Raw genomic sequence first — 19,939 nt, forward strand, 5'->3', positions numbered from 1 at the left:
ACACACCCACACCCACACCACACACCCACACCCACACACCCACACCCACACACCCACACCCACACCCACACCCACACACACCACACCCACACACACCCACACACACACACACACACACACACCCACACACACTCTCTTCCAACCTCATTTCACTTTACCCGGCTTTCTAACCAAAATTAAAAAATGAAAATGATGATGATGAAAATTCTGTTCTTTAGCCCTATCATACTTTTACATAACCCTAAGTAGCCCTAGTAAACGTTTACATAGCCCTCATTTACTTCTCCTCCAAGCCCTATTCATCTTTACCCGGCCTTTCAGCCAAAACGCGAAACGAAAAAAAAAAAAGCCACTTGGCCAGCTCACCAGACGAAACTACTTCTATTTGGCCTTGTAGCCCTCCTCTCTCTGATGAAAACTGTTATTATCCATTGTTTCGGCTTACCTTCTCTGTCCCGTCATCATGTTCCCTGATAACCTAGCCTCCTGGCCACAGTCTTCCCACGACACAGTCTTCCCACGACACAGTCTTCCCACGACACAGTCTTCCCACGACTTTGGACCGTAGCCATTGATTTGGCCAACACGAAGACTCTAGGCAACATGTTTGGAAGGATTGAGACTCAATATGGAGACGTTGCCTTGCTACTACTCAGAGGTACTTTGCTCTTCTCCAAGAGGTCATGGCTTTAATTTTTTTTTTTTCTTAATTCTGAGATTTGCTATGACTTTCTTATTCGCTTTTAGATCTTTGCTGAATAATATCATGTCATCAACGAATAGACATATTGTGACTTGACTATTTTTGAACACACACGACCATCCACGTACTTCGTCCATGCCACATTGCTTTATTAAGTATGATTTAATAGTTTCATACCAGTTTGCACCACTTTGTTTTAAACCATAAAGTGATTTCTTTAAACTTAGTAATTTATTATTCAATCCTAGATGTGGTGGAGGTCTTATGTATAATTCCTCTTTGATGTCGGCATACAAGTAAGCGGAGGATACGTCTAGTTGTGTGACATAGTAGTCATTATCTAATGCAAGTGACAAAGATGTCATCAGTGCATAATGATGTACAGTATTGGATTGCATGCCCGGATCATATGTATCGGGATGCTGTATGTCACCTCTTGCAACAAATCTAGCCTTATGTGTTCCGTCACGCTTCTTGTTGAATACAAGCACTGAGCTTATCATATTCTTGGAACCCATCGAGTTTCTATCATAATACTTGTCTGTTTCCCAAGCATTCATTTTTAATAGTTGGTTAACTTCTTTATGATATGCTTCAGTATATTTCTCCTTTTCTTCATTACTCTTATTATATGTGATTGCTTCATCATATCTTAAGGTCGTTCGGAATGGTTTGATTGACTTTACCGCCTTTACAGCTGCAATTAAATGAATACGTTTTTTTGACCTTGGTGGTTCTAGACTATGCATGCTCTTTTCTTACCTTTGGTATTTGTAAAGACATTAGAATCATCCATACCACCCAAACTGGAATTAGTTTGACGAGAGTGGATAGGTGGAGGTTCTTTCAAAGATTGACGAAGCTTAATAGATAAGGAGCGGTTAAGCGATTGATATCAGCATCAAAGGTAAGTGCATCATAATTGCATTGGTCCAATCTGGATTGTTCATCATGCCAAATAACGTAATCAGTAGTGTCTATTGTTTTCTTCAAAGATGGAACATAGATAATATAACCATATGAGTTTCGTAATGGATGTAAGGCGCAACCAGGAATACCACGAGGGCAAATTTTTGAACCGGGACTGTGATTGTTGACTACAACAGTTTGACCGAATGGTAATAGAGTACTGATATCAAGTCCTGCTAAACCAGCATGTTGTCGTGGGTAATTCTTGTTTTTTGGCGAAATTAAAGAATTTCTGATAATGGTGGAGAATTCGACTGCTGAAAACCATAGACGATTTAATAAACCGCTGCACCGTAGATGTGTGCGACGGTCGTCTAATAAGGTACGGTTTGATCGTTCAGCAATACCATGTGCTCTGGAATCTGCTGTTGTTGTATAGCATGGAGTTATACCGCGTTCCATAAAGAAATTACGGAGGGTCTTGTTAGTGTACTCGGGTCCTCTGTCCATTTGTACGACTAAAACGTTGGCATTGAATTGATTGCCAATGAAGGCTATTATTTTTGTAAATACGTCTAAAATAGATTGCTCACGACGATCGAGTAATGGATAAACCCATTTGAATCTAGTCTTCTCATCAGTAAATGAGATAAAATAGGAAGGTGCACTCTTTGGCAGATGGTGAACAGGGCCAAATATATCGGTATGTAAGTACTGAAAGGGTTGATAAGATTCTTGGTACTTTAGTCGTGATCCTTTGACATGTCTATGTTTAGTGCTTTTGCCAACTAAACAGTCTGGACATTGATAAGTAGTAGAATCAGACCAGTCTACATCCGATTCTCTCAAGTATGTGATCGAACTATTCTTGAGAGAATGTCTAATTGTTCTAGCGTTTGCATGCCCAAGCATTCGATGAATCAAAGCGTACGGATATTTATGTGTAGATTTGCTGGTGTTAACGTTATTAGCAGTTTGCCTCTGTAAGGTTGACGGAATTAAAAAGTCCTTGGAGAGCCAGTAAAAGTCTCCATGTTTAACAATAGGGGCAAGGATAGTACCGTCGGATAGTTCTAAAGTATTTTTAGTGAGGTAAGCAGTGATATTTTGGTTAGCCAGTTATGTTTCGAGTGTTTAGTGCGGTTATTGACGTCTGAACATTATTCTGAAAATTAAAGTGGAGATTACTAGTAGCGCTGATTGGCATCTCTTGCTTTTGCGCATCATGTAGACTTATCGAATCATTCGGTGATGCGGAGTGCAAGAATTGTGGTGACCGTTATTTGAAATGTTTCGGCGGGGATACTGCCGTTGTATTCAAGTTGAGCAAGTGTCATCTTGATTGTCGGTTTGTCAGAATTTCTGCATAATTGATTTTTAGAATCTTCTTTCACTGGTCTGATAATTCTTGTCATCTTCGTAACACCGTATATGATAATCTTCTAGTTACGTGATTGAATGTATTAATAAGCTGTAGCGGTAATTGATGGATAGTTGACTATTGTTCTAACATTTCCCATACTCATGCCCTTAGTCATGCGATTCTCTTCCTTCATGCCCATACGGTCATACTTTCAGCACATCGAACCATGACGTATCCTTTTCTACCTTCTGCCGCTTCCTCAGCCTAAACTACTCCAGATACCCTTCAACCAAGACTACAAACCTTACATCCTCTTGTGATCTACCATCTTGCTTACTCACTGCTACAAATCATTAATATTCTTGCGAAACTCTTACTCACTCACTACCTCTATTTTTTGTTTACTTTTTCTTGGTTGTCTTGTTAACCTTCCCCTTCGCAGTTGTCTCTCGCTACTACTGTGCAACCAACATTAAATCAAAACAGTGAAATTTAGAAAAAAACATATATTCTCCCAAAATTTTCTTATAATATACTACACAATACATAATCAGTGACAGCTATAACAACGTCCATCACTCTCCAACTTCTCTGCTGGAATCTCTACATAATAATATATCAATCTTACCGTCTGGAACATCATCGCTACCTAGCTCTTTGTGAACCGCTACCATCAGCATGTACAGTGGTACTCTCGTGTTATCTGCAGCGAGAACTTCAACGTTTGCCAAATCAAGCCAATGTGGTAATAACCACACCTCCGAAATCTGCTCCAAAAGATACTCCAGTCTCTGCCGGAATATTTTATTGTAGAACAGGCCTATTAGCATCGAGAGGAAAGGCGTCCAATGCGGCAGTTTAGATGGGGTACCTCCCAGCGCAGTCTGATCTCGCAAGTGCATTCCTAAACTTAATTCATACCTGCTCCTCAGCCGTTGATGATGCCTGCCAAACTGCAGCTTGACGTACTGCGGACCCTGCAGTCCAGCGCTTGTCATGGAACGCAAACGCTGAAAAACTCCAAGTTTCTCGAGCGCCTCCACAACGACCGTAGCGTCTTTTGCCTCCCATTCTTCCTGGCACTTTTTCTCGTCCCAGTTCAAAAAGTACTGCAGCACCCCCGTCTTCGATTCGCGCAAGTTGCTCCATGCTTCAAAATACAACTCTTCGATTTGCCTTCCAGACATGCGGAAAACTCGGCTCCCTTGCTTGCCTCTTGTCGAATCCAATACACTAATTGTTTCCCTTCTTCTAGTAATAGCCAGGTACCAAGCATAATTTCTTTGTATCTGAGAGTAGATCTCTCTCTTCTTTACGCTAAAAAATTTCAAATATCCTACAGGGTCCCCATGATATGGCTCGATATTTTCCAAGTATTCCTTGTATTCCTCGTCATTTCGCAGCATTCTCTCCACAGCTAGTGCTTCCCAAGCTATACTCCGATACGATACTTTCTGGCGAGGCCAGCAGACGCAGAGCTCGAACATCTTTTGACAGCCCTTGCATAATCCGTATTGTGTGAACACTCCCTCTGGGCAGAAGTATATATCGATACCATAGAGGAAAAGATGTTTAATTTCGTCAGACCGAAATCCAAGAAACTCTAATACATTCGTATTCTCAGAAGTATTGGGAAACTGTGCTTTCAGTTTCTTTCTCTCTAGAAAAACCATTTGACTCCCTTTCCGCTTATATGGCTCTTTAATAATGTCAGTGACTGGATGGATTCTATTACTCTCAGCATTGCCGCCTGTATTGGCGTCCTCGTTGGCACTAGCATTGGCACTAGCGTTGGCACTAGCATTGGCACTAGCGTTGGCACTAGCGTTGGCACTAGCATTGGCACTAGCATTGGCACTAGCGTTGGCACTAGCATTGGCACTAGCGTTGGCACTAGCGTTGGCACTAGCATTGGCACTAGCGTTGGCACTAGCATTGGCACTAGCGTTGGCACTAGCATTGGCACTAGCGTTGGCACTAGCATTGGCACTAGCGTTGGCACTAGCATTGGCACTATCAGCAGTATCAGCATTGATACTATCAGCAGTATTAGCAGTGGTACCGTCATGAATGCCCGCGTTGCTGTCCTCATCGCTGCTGCAATACTCTCTGTACCTGTCACTGCTATTTCTCTCCTGGGAACTAGACGGTAACGCGGAGACTGTGGCCTCATTTTCAGCCAATCTGTCCATTCTTTCTATCAGTTCCACTGTGTCTGCCGACAGGTCTGTCCTGGAGCCACAGCATCCAACATGCTGGCCCTTTTTCCCTTTCTTTGATTCAAGTCCATAGAACTCGCGCACCTGTTCGGTTATACAGCCTTCCTTAATTGGTGATAATTCACCCCTCCGATTCCTTGCCGCCCAACTGTTTTTTCTAGATAATATATAACAGAGGCCTCCATCTCTTAGTCTTCCCATGCCTTGAATGAGCTCAATAATATTAAGTCTATTATCAAGCGTGATCACCATCATCAATTCCTTAATGTCAATTCCTTCAGTGACTAATTTCGTTCCGATGAGAACTCGCATGCTACCGTCAGTGACAAACTCCTCCGTGCGAGACACCTTTTCTGCAGCACCCAGCTTCCCGTGTATCCACACCACCCGGAAATACTCCCTCCAAGAGCAGGCCAATTCTTCCACTTGGTTGGTTGTGCTTGCAACTACAATGGCCTTCGACTCTGGTTCAACTTCAAACAGGGCTAAAAGAAGCTTCAGTGCTTCTTTGGGAGGTGATTCGACTTTCTTCCGGATTTTATGCACATGCCCTAAAGGCACCTCAGATTTCTCCTTAATCAGATTGAACATCTGTGTTGGATAGCTGGATAAACCTCTGCTGAGATCTTCCGACCGTTTGAGCTCGTTGATGTCCATCGATTTTTTGTTCAGTCCCGTAAGCCCAATACGCTGCAACGCAGTATCGGCTACAGCCTCAGGTGCTGTGCCGCTCAAAAAGATTGCTTTCTCGAAAGCGTCAAAATCGAGGTTAGCTATGCCCTCAAATTGCGACTGCCGGTAGACCTCCGTTTCGAAGTTGTGAAACTCATCTACAATGAGGTAACCCAACTTTACATTGTTGGTCCTAAAGGTGCACTCAACAATATTATCCCACGCAGCTATCCTGTCTGTGAACTTAGCGCTAGCAAGGTCATCGTAGATCCCCACGTATAAATCAGTAACGCCATAGTAACCTTCTTCAATAAAGTTTCTGACAGGGGCCACATTCAAGCAACCGCCTCGGCTCAACCTGATCATGCAATTAGCAAGCAACACTGTGTATGGTACAAACAGAAACGACACATATTTCACGTCGCCCTTAGACGCCAGTGCTATTAAGGGGAGATGAAATAACTCCGTCTTACCATAGCCCGGGGAGGCCTGTACTGCCACAGAGGGTGTGTCCGCCATGTATATTTCATAACATAAGCGCGACTGATGCAAGTCCCTGAATTCAAAGGAGCTGCCAAAGAGTTTCTGGCCTGCGACGAGGATATCGTTTGTGCTCTTGGGCTCTCGGGGCCTTTTTCGCGTTACTCTCAAAATTTTTCGATGATCTGAACTCGCCTCACCTGCTACGTCTCCCGCATTCGCAGTACTGGAGGAACAATGGTAGTCGCTTTCAAGGCCTAACCATTGAATCCAGCGCTCAGAAGCTCGTTCCTGCAATAAAGTGGCGGTCGTTCCACTGACACTGGTTAACGAAAAGGAATCCACACCGTAGATCTTTCGCCCTGTTTGAACGGAATGATTGGCCATGAGTTCATTCGTCGCCGACTCGTACAAATCCGTTTCAAATCTGCTACCTACGCAGTGGCGCCCTAGGGCAATCAACCCCTGACGCATCTCCCGAAAATTCAGCTTCTGAGGTGCATTCTTCGGAAGTTCCATCATGTACTGCCGAAAAGTTGCATATTCAACGAGACAGCCCTTCGCGGTATTCAGAAACAAGTAGGAATACAAAACTATCCTCGAAGTATCTCGATTTGTTACTTGATCTGGATCCTCAAATCCCACGACATCCATCCAAGGATCATGTTTAAAGGCGTCATAACTGTTACCAAGCGCACATATTTGCATTTGCCTTAGCACAGTGACAAAATAAAACAAGTAATCTGAAGTGAGTCCGTCAAGTGTCTTTAGTCGAGGCTCCGATGAACCGTTCTTGTTATAATCAGTGTACAGTTGGATGCGTCTTGTTGTATCGTCGACGTATACGTTGCGCTGAGGACCGGCAAAAGCGAGTAGCTGAAGCTCTGGATAACGGTAAGGGTATCCCACGGCAAAATGGATCATCCACATAAGTGGCACCGTGAGCTCGTCAATTGCAACAGCCACTTTATTTTTCAGAGCCGCGGTCATTTTGTTAGCATCTCTTCTCAACTTTGGCAGCACAATTTCACGATATTTAACAGGTATCATTTGAAGAAAAGAATCGTTTTCCAGATACTCGTCAATTCCCCGCTTTGGCTCTCTGAACAAAACGTCTCGATTACGCAAAATGAGACTGGCAATATCAACCACTGTAGGCATATAAAAGCACTTGTTCAATTCGTCCCAAAGGCTGTCAAACTGAGCCTTGCATGCAAAGTAAAAGCCGCGGACATACTCGCGATTAAACAGTTTTCCACATACTGATATACCATCAGAAGAAGGTACCAAAGTTATTCTATAAGAGTCCTTCTGCGCGGTTTCCTGTGCTACTTCGTGGTACAGAATTTTGATCCATTTCCACATCGCAACGCCGTTGTTGTCATCAAATATATCTAAATCCTTTGCGGTGCAAGCACAAGAGGACACCAATAAAGCTTTCACGGCATCTAATGTTTTTCTGAGTCTTCGTGGAGTGTTCGGACTGCGCAACTTACATACTTTTAAGCCATGCTCGTCCACAGAGGGAATAATGGATTGTTCATTCGCAATAGATCGATCCTCTTCCTCTTCGTCACCAGCGCCACCACGGGGACCCGCCCCAAAATTAAGCGCACACGCTCGCAAGATAATATGCAAAATATCACCCAATCCGTCTTTCTTGTTCATCATATCGTTACATATCTGTGAAAAGTACTTTATCTCAGTGGGTTTACGTGGGCATAGATCACGCTTCAGCCGCCCTGTGTCGACTTTCTTACCGCCAGGTAAACTTGCTTGATATGCGGAAAAAATCGAAAGCTCATCTACGTGTAGTAACAAAAACATGTAGGGTGCCAAATTGTATCCATATTTCCTTATGGTGCTTTTCTGAAGACTCCTTACAATAGGCGCGCCAGAAACAAAGTTGGTGAAAGTACGCATCGTAGAGCTGTCGTTCGGCCTGGAACTCGCAGTTTCGTAACAACGTTCCAGGACACGAAAACTCAACTCACTATAGTATCCTCTGTTGAGGTAAAAAAGAGAAAGGGTATCGTAATCTTTCCTATTAAATTTCAAAGTATGTACTTGAAACAACGTGTAGACCATCAAGTTGATTTTCTTGGGAATGAGATACTTTGAAGGGATTGGTCCGCTCTGGAAATCTGGTTCGTCTTCAACAAACGTCAGAAACTTTTGTACATTTTTCTTGACCATGACGGCAATGACAATTTTTTCAAAAGATCTTTTCCTATCCATTGCATCAGTTCTGTATTTTACCACCTTGATTAGACTAGACTTTTCGTCTTCGTAGAATGATCGCACTTCCGTGCGGATCGATTCAAATAAAGTTATTGAGTGACAATGTACCAAGTCGTTTTTGTTATTGAGAGCCGACTCAAACTCCTCAAAGTTTACTTTTTCAAACTTACGCTTATCGGAAATTTTCATTTTATTTTTGTAAGTTTCGAAATTAACAATAGTATGTTGATTGTTATGCTTTTTGACAAGAAATCCATCAATATAAGCAAAAGATTGTCCAGTTTCCACCTTATCATCATCTGAAAATGTATCTATTGAGAAGATGCAGAATTATGCAGCGAGCACCAAAGAAAATTCAGTTAGTAATGACTCCTTCAAGCACAACATAGAAAACAGAGGATGTCTGTTTCTCCCTGGGTATTGTCATTCATCGCTTGATTTCTGGCCTGCAAAAATAAACTGGTCAGTACGTACTTTCTTCTTCAATTTCCATGGTGCGCAGTATCTCAACCATCTGCTTAGTCGAGGAGAACCAGGATTCTGTTCATTGCTCAAGCCGCTTCATGGATATTCTCTTTGATACTTTAAACATGGACCTGTTGGTCGCTCCAAGAAATTACGCGCTCAGCCTGCAGCTTCTTCCGCTCTCGAAAAGACCAATATAATAAAAACTTATGAATTACATTTCCTTATTAGGTATATGGCCTTACGCTGCGAAGTAAGGTAGACCTTTTTGGCGCACTTATATATATAACGCGTCAGACAACCTTCTCCGAAAATTTCCCTTAACTTGCCCGACGCTCCACCTCGAAAAAAAAGAAAATATATTACCCTGCTTAATAAGAAAATACGTATCAAGTTACTTCCTTGGTGCAATATCCCACTATAAAAAAATTCCTTGACGCAAGATCTTCGGCCAAATTTTCCGTCCCAAAGTGCCTAAAGAGGAAATAATGACAGCTTTCGTACAAAGTTACTTCCACGGTGCAATATGTCCCTACGGCCTTGTCTAATACCATCCAGCGTGCAATAAGGTAACATATATATACACACACCCACACACACACCCACACACACACCCACACCCACACACACCCACACACACACACCCACACCCACACACACACCCACACCCACACCCACACCCACACACCACACCCACACACACACACCCACACACCCACACACACACCCACACACACACCCACACCCACACCCACACCCACACCACACCCACACACACACCCACACCACACACACCCACACCCACACACACACACACACCCACACCCACACACACACACCCACACCCACACACACACACCCACACCCACACCCACACCCACACACCCACACCCACACCCACACCCACACCCACACACCCACACCCACACCCACACACACCACACCACACCCACACCCACACCCACACCCACATCCACACCACTAATGCTAAAGCTAAAGCTAACACCCATCACTATTACACCATTAACAACACCATCATCATCACTACCATCACTACCATCACTACCATCACCATCACTACCATTAACTATCACCATCATCACTACCATCACTACCATTAACTACCATCATCATCATCATCATGACTATCACTATCATCACTACCACCATTACTACCACTATCATCACCACCATCACTACCACTTTCTCTGCTATTACCCTATCCACCACTCAAACGGACTGTAAGAACTCCCTCTAATGTTACCCTGAATATATAACACCCCCACGCTTTCTCACCCCCACCACATGCTTTACCAGCACCATTCCATCACATCACTAAATACGGCCTTTACCTCAGCGGTTTATACCCTGGGTCATTTCAACACTAAACTCATTATATTTCACATTTATGTATCTATATCGTGTCCTTGTATCCTGAATAGTATATCCCCATGTTATCACCTTCTCACCTCTTCTGTAGCCCGAAATACCATCACGTGACCAGTATAACCCTTATTATATAGTACTAAACCACCTCTCATCTATAACATCACTAAGTACGGCCCTTACCTCAGCGGTTTATACCCAGGGCCATTTCCACATTAAACTCACTATATTTCACATTTATGTATCTATATCGTGTCCTTGTATCCTGAATAGTATATCCCCAAGTTATCACCCTCTCACCTCTTCTGTAGCCCGAAATACAAACACGTGACCAGTATAACCCTTATTATATAGTACTAAACCACCTCTCATCTATAACATCACTAAGTACGGCCCTTACCTCAGTGGTTTATACCCAGGGCCATTTCCACATTAAACTCACTGTATTCCACATTTATCCATCTATATCTCATATCTGCATCCTGGATAGTATACCCCCAACTCACCACCTCCTCATCTCTTCTGTATCCCCTAATTGCTAACTCCTTATTTTGATACTACCGCGTGGCACACCCAGCGGTTCATACCTAATGTCATTACACCAAACTCATACTATCTCACATTTAACACTTCATATGCCTTTCCTATGCCCTAAACAACATATACATGCACTCGTCATCTCCACACCTCCTCTATAATTACCAAACACTACACTCCATTACCTCCCATATATACAATAATCGTAAACTATAAACATACACCACCCACCTTACTTAGACCATCACCCTATATCCATCATGTATCCCGCCTCATTAAACCGGCTCTTAGTCATTAAATCATAATATCACATCCAGCACATATTCACACGGACGCTACAGAATACTGCCATACCACACCCCATCACTATATATGGCACTCACCTCAGCAGTTTATATCATATGTTGTTTACTCTCTCTACCTATTTACGTCACATCTAACTATCCACAACTAATCACTTATCCTTGTGGACCATACAACTGCACTCAGTACTTCAATACTCTAACACCTTGACTATACATCAGCTTCTGCATTACGCCATTGTTAACATAACTAATATATACAATACAATCACCACCATCACATCACCCCCATGCCCTCCACTCTCTAACATCATACTGCTCCCATCAGCATATCATTGCTAACATAGAATACACAATATCATCACCTCAATAAACCGCCATTACAGTATTCTCAATATATTCTTAACATAACACCAGCACATACGCACACGGGTGCTACATAAACGAATACAATCACTTTAATCTCTACTCAATTCCATTACTTATCATCATACTCTAATACATTCCTCTACAATCACTGCCTTTCCTCTTGTACATCCTCCGCATGCTACTCACTCGTCACAGGAACATAAATAATTACCATATCAGTCCAAGTTCAAGGTTCCTGTACTTTCAATATCACCACTCCATGCGTTATACTATGATATAACTACATACGTACACGGACGCTATTGAATATACCACTACAACTTCCACTCCGCAACGGCCTGCCCTACAATATTCAATATGACCATAATCACACCCGGAACATGAATATTACCATCATCCTGCCAACTGACACATTCTCTTATAGGATCCAACTACTGCCCTTCTGTTGGAACAATAATCGACTATCCATCAATTACTAGTAAAGCTGGTTAATACATTCAATCACGTAACTAGAAGATTACCATATACGGTGTTAAGAAGATGACAAACATTATCAGACTAGTGAAATAAGATTTAGAACAGTTATCGAATTTAGTGGAAGCTGAAGTGCAAGGATTGATAATGCAATAGGATCAATGAATAACGACGCATAAAATGAAGGAAGAAATAAGAATAAGATTATGTAAAATTGTTGATTCCCCTTCGTGGATTCCTAAATCCATGAGGAGAACTTCTAGTATATTCTATATACATAATATTATTAACCTTACCAAAAATGGAATCCCAACAAATGTCACAAGATTTTACTAATCATTACCTTCATTAACCGTACTCCTCCATATCACCAACGTACATAGCACTGCATTTCCTCAAGAGACGTAATCCATTCTTATACAATAATCCTCATCTGCTACACCAGTATTCAATGGACGATAGTTGACAGTTGTTCCAGTACATTCTTGATATTACATACAAACTCCCGGATAAGGATATATCTTTCTGAGACATTATTGGCACATTGCTTCTCGTTGATTTTTTTTTTCATAAACCATTTTCCTGGATCTTTTGTATCTTATTCAATATTCTTACTCTTCATATAGCTACTTGATCCTAGTAAAATTGGATAAAAACCAATGACAGCCATATCTGAACCGTTTCTGTCTTTACTTTTAAACTCAATGTTAGCACCAACACCGGCATCGAGTCCCTCACCCAATACCCCACGCACAGAACAAGCGACCTAGCATGAGCCTAAAACTCCCTGAAAACTTCTTACGGGTGCCGTCTTCACATCTTTCGTGTTGAATCGGGAACTTGTAGTAATCCTGTGTCCAAAAATCTCGGATCCATTACTTATTGTCTTCACTCTATAGTTTCTTCTTCTGGATCACATGGAATTGCCCCTATCTCAGTAAAAATTTGAATCAAAGAAAAATTCTGAGTGGGTATCCCAAAGACACCAGATTACTATACCGACACTCTATATATGATGAATTTTTTTGTTGAAATAACTATAGCAGCGCGTGAATCCTTGAAATGCTTCATATTGCGGTCCAGCTACGATGACTAGATATACCGCGAACTTCTAATGACTTCAAAAGAAGACAATGACATATGCAACAAGATGTACATATCTTATTAATCGCGACAGATATCGCTGAAAATAATATTATTGTCTTCCAAAAGTCCTCAAGTCGTTTATTTTTCTCCCATTCAATTGCTTTTAACTGCGCCCTTTGAAATTACTCTCTCGGGGCAGACGCTAATGCCTGTTTTTCTTTCAATCTGAGCTTCAAATATCAAAACGCTCGCTAAATCAGCCAAATATCGCACTCGCTTGAGCCACCCTGATGCCTCTTGTCATGGAGTAGCTCTAAAATTTGTGATTTGCTAGCAAATTGTTTACGCTAATGCATTGCAGGTCGCTGTCAATAACCAGCCTCTGGCGAGATTCGTCAAAGTGCGTCCCAAATCCCCCGTCATGTGACCCAGGGTCTGTCATGCCCATTGGGGATGGACCCCACGAAGGAGTATAGCAGACTTCATCCCAATTACACTGTCTCTCACAGCGGTAGTTCAACTCAATCCACCCCAGAGACTCGATCAAGTCATCAACAGCGGAGCGAGCAGTTCCAACGTGTTCTGCTAGGTCACTGGATGTTTTGTTATCCCTCAAAATTGAATGAACTTCGGGGACCAGTAACTCATTAACTTGATAAATGACATCAACGATTTCTCTAACAACTTTGACGGTGGATGACCAAATCAGAAAATCTGCGTCGGTCTTCAAATCCTGATATGGACTCACATATTGGTAGAGGGCAAAGTTCTTTCCAGTACCGAATTGATCGCTGGTATTCGTTGTGGCCTCGAATCTTAGACAAAAGTTCAAAGTGAGTGCTGTTGTATTGATTGCGACTGACTCGTTAATATCACCATCGGTGTTTAGAATATTACTAATAGATTTCAGCAATGGCGCAAACTTAGTAACAAGTTCGTCCAACGCTAGCTGCCAATCCATGCTTTGGGTGGCATCAAACCCCACTTCCAATACTTTCTCTAGATCATTAACCATCTCCAATTGCTTTTCCCATGTCATTCCATCACTGAGTAATCTTCGGTTATTAGGATCAGGAGTAATATAAGTCCTGTTTATTCCACTCACAAAGTGCCTGTAATCAAGATGGATTCGATGCTCCCCATGATCATGTGCCGCACCCGCCCTTAACCAATTAAAGCTCTTGGCAGCGTTGAAGCCAGACAAAACTTGCTCCCATCCATCTTCCCTTTCAAGAATCGCTTTTTGGTCATCTGTTAAGTGATCTTCAAGCAACTTTCCGTCTTCATCTAGTGGCCAGCCCTCTTCCTTTGAAATTACTGTAGGCGACGGCAAGCCTAGGTACTGATTCGGATAGACCATTTCTATATTGGACACGAGCTCGACATTATCAGCCGCAAAATCACACAAAATAACCTCAAAGCCAACCTCTACCCTGATAATGCCATCGAGCCCAAGTGGTTTCCCCCACTTACATATCCTGGAGGCATAGAGTCGCTCTGCCATACGCCCGTTTTCATCATCATCCGGAAGATTCAATTTTTTCTTAATAACATTGGACAGCATTAGCTGCGTGTCCATTTCTCCCGAGTCTGTCTTCGCAGCAGAAGCACCGTCAAGGTAGAGAAATTTGTTTAGGTCCCGTACCGCTCTATAAGTGAGCATAATTTGTGAACTCCGGTCGTGTTCGTTTGGCGGTGTTCCTTTTGGACGATCACCATGTGTACCATTACCGGGTCTTCCGCGCCTTCTTTCCAAAGACTTTCTTCCATAGGATGGGGATCTCAAGCCAAAAGAGTAACTGAACTCGTGGTCCATGGCTAACCACTCAAAAGTAGTTGGTACCTTTGATCCGGCATGGTACATTAGAGTGCCCTTGGGAATCACAGCGGGGAAATAAGACACGCCGACTGGATGGATATCAGATGGAGATTGTCTCAAGGCAGCACGGATGGAATTGAAGACGGCTGTGCTGTTCTCGAAATCAATGTCTCTAACAAACTCTTCGTAGTTGTCCCATCGTATAACAGGCGCACCTGCGCCTGCAGCTTTGATGGCAGACACATTACGTGGTAGTTCCGTTGATATTGCACCGTAAGATCCAAATATTTTCCAGCAAAAGCAAAGCACCACAATCAGCAGTACACCTATGGTGACGGATACACTCCGGCGATGAAAATTCATTACTTATTCAAGAGAGCGGCGGTTGAATTCTTCGAGGGTTGAAGCTGCAGGCTTCTTTGTTTCATTTTCCCAATATCTCGTATGTTTAATACTAAAGGGGCACGTTTCTTTTTTTTGGTCTTTTGTTTTTTTCTTGGCAAAGTTGCACCCCAGTCATTTTCGCGCAATTCACTGCGGCTGGCTGCTTACAATATCTCATTTTTGTCTGAAGCGGCTACATGTTAACATGGTGCCAGAAAGTGGTTATCACTAGTGCGATTAGCCATTAGCATTGCTGCGCGGTGGCTTCTAAAAGAATAAACTCTCAACAAACGTTTGCGCCATCTTTCGTACAGACTAGCATCCACCTCGTAACACTGCCTAGTGCTGCTGATGGAAGAGGTAATGTGAGTTCCAATTCTGACTTTTCATTGCCTTTTTTAGTGACAATCATCTCATGAAGGTTATATCGGCTAAGCCTTAACATTATGCGCTGCTTATAGAAAAGTCAAAGTAGTTGCCAAAAAATAGCAACATCTATGGGAAATATCAAAACCTCTTCAACAGAAAAGCAGAAACAAAAAGCGCAGCGATTTGGACAGGTCCTCAGCTGTATAAAACAAGAGTTTTACATAACCTCGGTAGCGGGTTGAGATATATCCATATTGTCCGTTTATTCCAGAAGCGGCACACTCTTGCACCTCCTTTCACCATCTTTCGCAAGAAAACCACAAGCCGACAATTATCCATTCTTGTCGACGTTCAGGAGTAGACCCGCTAAGTTTCAACCCCAGTTTCTTTTTTTATGTTGGATTGTTTTTTAAAGAAAGAGCTTTGCGTAAGTGACTATTTGTCCCTTTTTTTGGGGCGACCGGCGATATCCTCACTAGGAAACTACCGACGGACGGACTCCGAACCAAAAAGTAATGCCAGTAATAGAGTATCTGACGCCATAATACCTTTCTTGGGATTTCATTTGTTAACCAAAGTTGGGGAAGCTATTCTGCATCGTCAATCAATAATTTTGCATATAAAAAGACACCAGCTTGGCACTTTTAACAGGTCTTTAATGGTGTAGATTTATGTCTTATACATGTACATCTTTATCTTGTATTTCTCATCTTATTTTATCCATTCAGAACAGCAGTAGTCATATAACCTCTGCACACTTGAACTGAAAATTCGCTGATTCATAATGACAAAGGGAAAGATTTTGCTAGTCCTTTACGAAGGCGGTAAGCATGCTGAAGAGCAAGAAAAACTATTGGGGTGTATTGAAAACGAGCTTGGCATCAGAAATTTCATTGAAGAGCAGGGATATGAATTAATCACTACCACTGACAAGGATCCTGAGCCACACTCAACGGTGGACAGAGAACTGAAAGATGCCGAAATCGTCATTACTACGCCCTTCTTCCCGGCCTACATCTCGAGAACCAGGATTGCCGAAGCACCTAACTTGAAGCTTTGTATCACCGCTGGTGTCGGATCCGATCATGTCGATTTAGAAGCCGCCAATGAAAGAAAAATCACGGTGACCGAAGTCACTGGCTCCAATGTTGTCTCTGTCGCAGAGCACGTTATGACCACGATCTTGGTTTTGATAAGAAACTACAATGGAGGCCACCATCAGGCAATTAATGGCGAGTGGGACATCGCCGGCGTAGCCAAGAACGAATATGACCTAGAAGACAAAGTTATCTCAACTGTGGGTGCCGGTAGAATTGGATACAGGGTTCTCGAAAGATTGGTCGCATTCAATCCTAAGAAGCTGCTGTACTATGACTATCAAGAACTACCTGCCGAAGCGATCAACCGATTGAACGAGGCTGGTAGGCTTTTCAATGGCAGAGGCGACATTGTCCAAAGAGTGGAAAAATTAGAGGATATGGTTGCCCAGTCGGACGTTGTCACCATCAACTGCCCATTGCATGGGGATTCCAGGGGTTTGTTCAACAAAGAGCTCATTTCCCACATGAAGGACGGTGCATATCTGGTGAACACCGCCAGAGGTGCCATTTGCATCGCTGAAGATGTTGCTGAGGCCGTAAAGTCTGGCAAATTGGCGGGCTACGGTGGTGATGTCTGGGACAAACAACCAGCGCCTAAGGATCATCCCTGGAGAACCATGGACAACAAGGACCACGTAGGAAATGCAATGACGGTTCACATTAGTGGTACGTCCTTGGACGCTCAAAAGAGATACGCTCAGGGTGTAAAGAACATCTTGAACAGTTACTTCTCCAAAAAATTTGACTACCGTCCACAGGACGTAATTGTTCAGAACGGTACCTACGCCACAAGAGCCTATGGACAGAAATAAAGCTATTAATTTTGAAGGAGTACTTTTTTTGTGTCTTTATCGATAGTTCTCCATAAAATATATGTAGCTCAATCCAAAGTTTGCTATTTAAAAGGGAAAATGAAAAAGAACGTTAGGTTTTTTCTGGGGTTTTCAGAAAAATATTTCTTCCTTTCACTAAAACCATAAAACAATAGTACTGCTGTTCATTATTTTGAAGTTTTTTTCCATGCTTTGAAATTTTAGTATTTAATTCTAAGTACTTTATTCATTAAATGCTCATTTAATAAATATATTGTTTATATTCTTCACCAGCCATACTGCGGTAGTTTGTTTTATCGTTGTTTTGGCTATTGATCTTCGGTTCATGAATTTTCAAAGACATATTCGGTTAATAAAACAAAAAAAAAAAATTGTGGATGATTGCTTCCATCGTATACAATGTCTGCCTACTTTCTTCTCAAATTGCAGGCAAGACAAGCAAAAGAAGGCATCCCGTGGTACATTATACACCAGAAATGGCTAGGAGAGGACCTACAAATACATTGCTGAAATAACATTCCTCGATTCTATGTTTTGAAGTGCGGCGTGTATATTGAAGTTGCTCCTGTACATTGAACTTGCCGTGATGCCCGGATTTGTGACCTTGAGGCAATATAAATATATGAAGGAGGTGAACGATCAGTTGGCCTACAATCTCCACCTCAGAGATCTGAGCCTTCTTTGTTCAAGATTTAGTGTCAGTGAACTCTTTGTAGTATTCTCTGTCCGTATATGGTGTGACATAAGCACTAACAACTACAACGTTCTGGATAGTAAAACCAACGTCGCAAGTAATTGCGCGCTGTACTTTCTCGTTTCTTTGAAAAAGTGCGTTCGTTAGTGAGGAAAACCCATTAAACGTGAAAGAAATTGTTTTGGTATATTAATTTATCGTTATCAAAGGGACATAGTGGTGACTGCATTTGTAGCGAGGAAGGTTTCTACTCCTTACACATGCCCAACTAATTTCTATTTTATTAAGTTGACTGAGCAATGCGTATTTATTTAGTCAGGAAACCCAGAATTGTGTAGTATTACGCTTGGACTTTTCCGACGTCCTATTTCAGCTCGTCAATAGACGCAGAACCCTCTGACGAAGCTTTTGCGAGTGCCTAGGGGTATTGTTCCGCGTATATGTTCGTGTGATACTCCACTGCCGCACATCCTGAGTACAAACCATGCATACCCCGCTTATGTGCTTTCTTTTTGTGTTTTGCGTGGAACGAGACTGGAGTCAATAGAGGTTACAACACCGAAAATAAAATCTATTACGTCACGCAAATACTGTATGTTGCTTTATGGCTGGTGAACAGGCAGAAACTAAATGACTCAATGTGACGCTTTTCCAGACCTTGCTCAAGCTCTATTCTGATTGCAAAGAACTTCCTATTTACACTTGTTCGCGCTATCAACACGACGCTCATCAAAGTTGCTTTGTGGCTTTTCAACTCCACTTTAACTTGGTCAACAAGTAGGCATCAGAGCGTCCTCAGACATTTTCGGCGTTTTGGGTCCAGCGTTTGCGAGCATTTGTTCAATAGTGGCGTAGCTGCTTCTTTACATGCATACAAATATATACTAGCAAAAAATTTTCACATGCTACTCATTGTACAGACCGAATCTCCATCCGCATCCTTCGCATTGGGATTACAGAAACTGTGTAAGGGAATGACACATACTTAAGAGCAATTCGTGACCAACTTTGTCTTTCCATCAACCCTTGTAGCGGCAGAGAGTACAGTGAAATACCTTCTTTTTCACCGTGAGCTACGCCTTAAAAGAAATGGCACTTGTTTTTTATCTGCCGCACAAGAATCAAAAGAAAAGATGATTTGGTACTAGTTCGCCGAGGAATAGTAAAGATTCGAACATAATGATGCTTTGTATTTTCTTATTTCCTGAGTGTAATGTTGGAGTTAAGGGGAGAAGAAAAGAACGGAAGAATTGCACAGTTTTGTCTCTTTTTTTTCTTCGAATTCTACAAGAGGCAAGATCGCTCTTTATCAATAGTGCGCCTTTTAATAGATTTCCGTTCTTGTTCTGATCGAGTTTTTCTAGGCTATAATTTAGCTTGGTATGACCTTTTTTGTCTGCAACAATTGTTGACTAATAGAACCCCATTTAGAAACACAAAAGTTTCTGTTGGAGAAGCGCCTCTATACATATTCGACCAGTGGCCGTCGTTAACAACATGAGCATGCACTGTCAACGCAGTATTTACCAAAACG

General features: G+C 42.3%; 5 protein-coding genes across 5 annotated transcripts; 1 reads left to right on the forward strand and 4 right to left on the reverse strand.

Moving 5' to 3' along the window:
- Positions 1-681: 681 nt before the first annotated feature.
- SKDI16G0010 (uncharacterized protein) lies at positions 682-1,452 on the reverse strand (the record flags this gene model as incomplete). Its single annotated transcript, XM_056231565.1, has 1 exon — positions 682-1,452. One exon carries the CDS (start codon positions 1,450-1,452, stop codon positions 682-684), a length of 771 nt encoding a protein of 256 aa, XP_056085371.1.
- A 97-nt stretch (positions 1,453-1,549) lies between these two features.
- On the reverse strand, positions 1,550-2,524 carry SKDI16G0020 (integrase catalytic domain-containing protein; the record flags this gene model as incomplete). The annotated part of the gene is made up of 1 exon (XM_056231566.1): positions 1,550-2,524. The coding sequence occupies one exon, from the start codon at positions 2,522-2,524 to the stop codon at positions 1,550-1,552; it is 975 nt and encodes a 324-aa protein (XP_056085372.1).
- Positions 2,525-3,550: 1,026 nt separating this feature from the next.
- SKDI16G0030 (uncharacterized protein) lies at positions 3,551-8,776 on the reverse strand (the record flags this gene model as incomplete). The annotated part of the gene is made up of 1 exon (XM_056231567.1): positions 3,551-8,776. One exon carries the CDS (start codon positions 8,774-8,776, stop codon positions 3,551-3,553), a length of 5,226 nt encoding a protein of 1,741 aa, XP_056085373.1.
- Positions 8,777-13,519: 4,743 nt separating this feature from the next.
- Positions 13,520-15,388, reverse strand: SKDI16G0040 (uncharacterized protein; the record flags this gene model as incomplete). Its single annotated transcript, XM_056231568.1, has 1 exon — positions 13,520-15,388. One exon carries the CDS (start codon positions 15,386-15,388, stop codon positions 13,520-13,522), a length of 1,869 nt encoding a protein of 622 aa, XP_056085374.1.
- Positions 15,389-16,562: 1,174 nt separating this feature from the next.
- SKDI16G0050 (formate dehydrogenase) lies at positions 16,563-17,690 on the forward strand (the record flags this gene model as incomplete). The annotated part of the gene is made up of 1 exon (XM_056231569.1): positions 16,563-17,690. The coding sequence occupies one exon, from the start codon at positions 16,563-16,565 to the stop codon at positions 17,688-17,690; it is 1,128 nt and encodes a 375-aa protein (XP_056085375.1).
- Between the last annotated feature and the right edge of the window lie 2,249 nt (positions 17,691-19,939).

Source organism: Saccharomyces kudriavzevii (genome assembly GCF_947243775.1).
Source record: "Saccharomyces kudriavzevii IFO 1802 strain IFO1802 genome assembly, chromosome: 16".
NCBI lineage: Eukaryota > Fungi > Ascomycota > Saccharomycetes > Saccharomycetales > Saccharomycetaceae > Saccharomyces > Saccharomyces kudriavzevii.